The sequence below is a fragment of the Apium graveolens genome, chromosome 3, assembly GCF_009905375.1.
Source record: "Apium graveolens cultivar Ventura chromosome 3, ASM990537v1, whole genome shotgun sequence".
NCBI lineage: Eukaryota > Viridiplantae > Streptophyta > Magnoliopsida > Apiales > Apiaceae > Apium > Apium graveolens.
In genome coordinates this window covers 267,098,602-267,104,346 of record NC_133649.1, presented here as the reverse complement: position 1 = coordinate 267,104,346, position 5,745 = coordinate 267,098,602, and the positions used below count along the sequence as shown (strand labels likewise).

General features: G+C 34.8%; 1 protein-coding gene across 1 annotated transcript; it reads right to left on the bottom strand.

Annotated features, from left to right (window-relative positions):
- Positions 1–219: 219 nt before the first annotated feature.
- LOC141713291 (uncharacterized) lies at positions 220–4,978 on the bottom strand. Its single transcript, XM_074516638.1, has 12 exons — positions 4,737–4,978; positions 4,577–4,657; positions 4,439–4,496; positions 4,025–4,105; positions 3,857–3,928; positions 3,503–3,735; positions 3,356–3,427; positions 2,611–2,727; positions 2,448–2,529; positions 2,272–2,318; positions 1,395–1,476; positions 220–668 (listed from the first exon to the last, which is right to left on the bottom strand). Exons 1-12 carry the CDS (start codon positions 4,934–4,936, stop codon positions 585–587), a joined length of 1,209 nt encoding a protein of 402 aa, XP_074372739.1. The 5' UTR covers positions 4,937–4,978; the 3' UTR covers positions 220–584.
- Between the last annotated feature and the right edge of the window lie 767 nt (positions 4,979–5,745).

Below are 5,745 nucleotides of genomic sequence, written 5' to 3'. Positions count from 1 at the left end.
GAGACGCCAAAGTTCCTTTGTAGTCTAGGCAGAGGCAAGGCATGCGTCTCATTAAAGAGAGGCAAAAAGAGTAGCAATGAATTAAATTATATTTATATGTGCAACAAAGAAAATGTAAACTTGATTAGTAAAGTAATTAACTTGAAGTTACTTTTAAACTAAATAAAAACTCATGAGAATATGAACTACATTAAAATGTACAACATATTTGATAGCATGTAATCAAGAGATATAATTATCTTATTTTCATGATAATCATTCTGATCAATTACAGTATTCCATAAAGGAGAACACAAACTACTTTAAATATACAACGTGAACATGTACTGAAATGATAATGTTGCTCAGTATATTCAAAATAATCTAAAAAATGTAAGATACCAAAAATTAAACCACCAACTGAAGCATTTTCATAGTTCATACTCTCTCTAAGTTCTCGTGATTCCTCTAAACTTGTAATAACTGCACTTCCGTGAATCACTCCTCTTGTCAATTCGGTAATATTAATACAACACATAATGTTCTCTGTTCTATCAGTACGCTGATGACATTTGTGTATTCACATGGCCCACAATCCCTAACACTCAAAGGACCGCTCCAGTCATGAAACGATGATTTACAACAGCTTCCGCAATTGGCCTTTTCCGAAAGTCAGGATTTAACATTGCCTGCATTGCATCAGGGTACAGTGTGACTTCAGTAATTACTAAAATCAAGTCTAAATTATATTAGTTCTATTGTCTGTAAAGCTATGCTACTAATGCAAATTTGAGACACTATGCTACTACTGCAAATTTGAGACACATTTTTCAAGATGATCATCTTTATTGTCATGAAGCTTTCTCAAGAATTTGGCCAGACATGCAAGAGATATTGTCCTGGTGGGTACAATGCTAGCTGAAATCTCAAGTATCCTACAATCACATCACTCATCCAATTGCAAATTTGCAACCCCGAGTCCTCAAGGATTTATTCGAGGGAAAGAATGTGATGTTGTGTTGCATAATTCTACTATTATCATCGGATAACATGAAGATTCAAGCCAGGCATACAATCATTGTAACAGCAAAATCGAGGTTTTGCTTGCTGCGACATATGAACCTAGTTAGGTCTGAAGTGACATGGGCATGAGGTAGGACTTGCCTTTTAGTCTAAACTTCCTTGATCAGATTGGCTGTTGTAGAGGACATAAGTGTTTCTCTATTTCTACAATGTTTTCTTCTTTGAACTGATCATTACCTACTTAATTTTTAAAAAACAATAAGCTTGGCTAGGATTTCAGAATATACATCTTTTTCTAGTCAACGTAATTAAGGTATTATAAGCTGCTCAGTGCTGTAAAAATGGAAAAAATAGTTATAACTTCCTTAAGTTTTAGATTATTATTATTACACCTGCAGTAACTCCCAACCAGCACCGCCACCAAGGTCCAGAAACTTGACAGCTTCTAAGAAACGATCGTCTACTAGGCAATAACTGCAAAAAGTAGTAAACAACTAATTATGACCTGAAAGAAACATGTACGCAAAAATTTTGACTTTCTCACCAGAGACTCGAATTATAACCAAAAATTCATATCCTCTCTTGTTTCTCAATAGAACCCTCTTAATATTTGACATACACTGCTGTCTCCTAAAATTTAGAACATGACAAATACACGAGTCTATTTCAAATCTTCCATGAGGCTTGACATAAATTAATGACCAGTGTGTTCGCTTACGATAAAAAAATACAGAATTTCAATAAACAATGTGTTCGCCTAAAAAAATATAAAAGAATTTCAATAAACCAATGTGTTCGCTTCCAACAAAAAACAGAAAAGAATGTTCAATAATACAAATTAAAAGCATAAGTAATACAATTGTAAAACTAAGAAGTTCTGAGGGATATTTTGAATCTTTAAAAATGCATAGTACCAGAAGAAGAGGAAGCCATGAAAAGATGATCTTGTATAAAATTCACCAATATGAAATTCACTTTCAGCAAGACTGTACAGAACATAACATTACAAATATGCATGAAAGAAACCATGATAATAATAATTTTATAAGCTTTACAACTATGCTATGGAAATAATATGACCAGGCATAACAAAGAGCCGATAAGTAATTTTATACAAGTTTTAAACATAAATACATGCACACTATTTTCTTGTTTCACGTGATGGAATTAATTCCGAAGGGCATGGAAGATGGGTAATTGACCTTTGCCATAATTACTGATCCTTTTAGCAATTAAAGCTATACATATTCTAGCGCGAAGAATTCTTACTCTCTTGCAGCTTGAATATCAAGTCGGAATGTACTCTCCAGAAGCCTCTACAAGTTCATGAATAACACGTGAACATGATTAGGATTGGTGGAAGAAACTCGTTTAGTATCATAGGGTACATACCATTTATAAAAGAAAAAATAATGGAAGGTTGTATAAGTCTATTCAGAGCATACTTGCAACGAAAGGCTATCCATGATTCCGGCTTCACAAAATGGAATAAACGCCAAATATGCAAAGAGAAGACCAGCTTCATATCTATGAAGAGAAGATCAGTTGTGCCAGGATACGTTTTTATAAACTGAAACTGACTTGAAAAGTACATAATCATGTACTTACATGTCATCTGCAATTCCAAAGGCTCTTTTTTCCATAGGACTGTCTGCACCAGCAGCAGATGCCCTTCTCCATAATCCTTCTGATAGTGTACTCGGCCTTTCACCTAACCTTGAGTACCTAGAAATCCAAGTTTCATTATTCTAATTACAGTTATTTTGACCATAAAATTATTTCCTAGTGTAGTTGAATCTGAGAAACAAAAACCAAGAAAATTATTTATCCAAAAAAGAACCAAGAAAATACTGCAACATTCAACATGACTGGCTAAACTGATAATGAGAAGTTAAAATATTATATGTTCAAAATACACAGGTACCCTCCATTTTCGCGTCTGCACTCACACACACACATATTCAAATATTGTACAGAAAAATAAATATGCAAATGAATCCAAACAATTGAAGAGATGGACATTAGTATTGCACAGGTGTTCAACAAAATTGCTTTGAAATGTAAACTTTCATATTTGAAGGGTTTGAACATTGAAGAGGAATGACCAACAAAAGGGATATCATATATATGTACATGTGTGAATGTTTATGCGTGTGCGCATACTGGAAGGAGGGAGATTGTGGCATGTTATTGCTATCTCTTTGAAGAGTAGTCGAAAGTTCTATTCCATTAGAACCTATTTTTTGCTTAGCACCATTAGAACCCTTTTGTTTATCTTAAAATAAAGTTAGCAATTAGTTGTTCAGAAGTCATTTATCTAAATTTTATTAGTTTCAATATAGTTCATAGATACCTTATGTCAACTGAAAAGGCTAGGTCCCGGAGTCTTGGAATCAGGTAAGCAGCTTCTTTCTCAGCTGTTGTACTACGATAGGGTAATGGCAAAACATTAGAAGTTGAAAAGAATGTGACACATGTAAATGAAAGTGTGAAATCATACTTCACAACAACAGAAGCAGGTCCAAGACTCTGGTGCAATCTGTCATGGTCATGCATGTATGACAGGCCACTAATTGCACCGTGAAGGAGCTTTACAACATAAAATCTTCTGCGCTTTATGAGCTGCTCTTTTTCAAACGGGTTCCAAAAGTTTTGGTCTTGTGACAACTTTTGGCTTTTAAGTTTTGCGTAATCTGCAGCACTGTATTTTCCGTGATCACGAAAAGCCAGCCACTGCAAAATCCGATGTTCATAAGTGCATACACACATAGACACACAAGACATAGAAAAAATATATAGGACTCTGAAATACTATCAACATATAAATCAGAAGAGCTTGATGATAAAGACGTACCTGCTCACCCATTTTGGTCTCAAAACCTCCCAAGAGGACTTGGATATTCTGACACCGAGTCCTTGAACTGCTCTGCAGATGTTTTAATAAAGAAGGGCTGGGTTCAGAAGCTATGTTTTGATATAAGTAATGAGCTTTGCAGTAATCAAATGGAAAAAATGAGGCTACTTGAAGGAAGGTATGAGCATTCAGCTCATTTGCTGCCATCATGTCAGATTCAGAACCACCAAGTTGCTGCCCAGGATACACCTGTAATTAAAGTGAGACTTGTCAACAAGTACGTCATATGTAGGCGCATATATATTAAATGCATACATATTAAATGCATACATTACAAATCATTCAAAATTCTTAATGAATAGAAAGAAACCAACCCATTCAAAAGCTCACCTCCTTCTCAATTGGCTGATAAAGAAAGTTACTAAAATGAAATTTAGAATTGGCAAATCTGTCCTTACTATCCTAAAACAAATTGTATAAGATTCATACATAAACTTTAGAACAGCATTATAAGTAGAGATTAAGTAATATGATATGTACAGCCACAGGATGGTGTTAAAAATAAAGGAGGGAGGTATTTACCTTAAAAATAACAGGAGTACCTCGTAGCGGGCCCTGAATGACTCTGCCTCCATAAAGCCTAAAGAAGAAGTGGGATGGGCAACACTATAAGTAAGTAGTTTAAAAAACACAAGAAAAACTCAAATTATCAAAGTGCACCTGATGTTTACATTGCCCTGTCCTACATCCTGGACTCTCAATCTCAATTCATTGTCCAAAGCTGATGGGGATCCAGAGAAACTGAAACAATCATATGATATGTTGGTATCTTCTAAGATATATAAATGGAAAAAAAAGAAGAGAGGAGGAGGAGGAGGACCTGGTAATATTCATGAAACCATAGGTGGCAATGAGCTTGCCAACTTGAAAAGATTCGGAATCAGTGATAAGGTTAGCGCGACAAGTAAAGTTGGTGGTGTTGTTTTTGTGTGAATTCAACCTCAACCTCAGAGGCTTCCCTCCAAAGCTACTGGACGTACAACAAGACGAGCAGCAAGCAGAAGGTACCCCTAGTTTCATCCTTTCCTTTCCTCCCCCCAATTTGTGGTCTCAGATTTCTATTTCAATTTATTAGTATATACTATACTACATTAGTATGGGTCCCCTACTTTGTATGATTACCAAATTGGCAGGGATCGTTTTTTATATCTGATAACCCTAAAGAGGGAAGACATACAGATATATAATAAACAATTATATTCATGATTAAATTCAAAAATCAACATATTTCATTTAAATGTCTACAACCTCATAACAATACTCATATTGTGATCTGTTCCATAAACATTCTACTATTATCATAATTTAGCAATCATAAATTCAGAATAATACCTTATAAGTATCTTAGATCACCTATGGCTGTCAACCTGTCTTGGCTCTCCTTCCCTTCTCGCTTCCTCGGGATATAACCTGACCTTGGGATCGCCTGGGATATCCTCTAAAACACTTAATAAAATATTATATCTGTCTTAACAATTACTAAACATAGACATAGTATAATATTTACTTTGATCTCACAATATTTTCTTTATCCAAATTATGAAAAGTTAAGATAAGTATGTTCTTGGAAATCACACCTCCCGAATATCATAACAGGATTATGATGGTCCTCATCAGGGGAGTACAAACGAACCGCTCTATCGCTCGCAATCGAACCGCATATTGCGGATAATCACGAAACGTGAGTTGGTTGTTGATTTAAATTTTAAAAACCGCTCATTCGCGGTTTAGATGCGATTTTAAATTCTTGAAAATTGCAAAATCGCAACCACAACTCGCAACATATATTTATAATAAAATATATTTCCAAAAATGTAGTTGATATCATA

Coding starts and splice junctions, on each gene's coding strand:
- LOC141713291 (XM_074516638.1), bottom strand. CDS start 4,936: ATGAAACTAGGGGTACCTTCTGCTTGCTGCTCGTCTTGTTGTACGTCC. Junction 4,658..4,736: donor GGTTTCATGAATATTACCAG/GTCCTCCTCCTC, acceptor TGATTGTTTCAG/TTTCTCTGGATCCCCATCAG. Junction 4,106..4,438: donor GTACTCCTGTTATTTTTAAG/GTAAATACCTCC, acceptor CTTTAATTACAG/GTGTATCCTGGGCAGCAACT.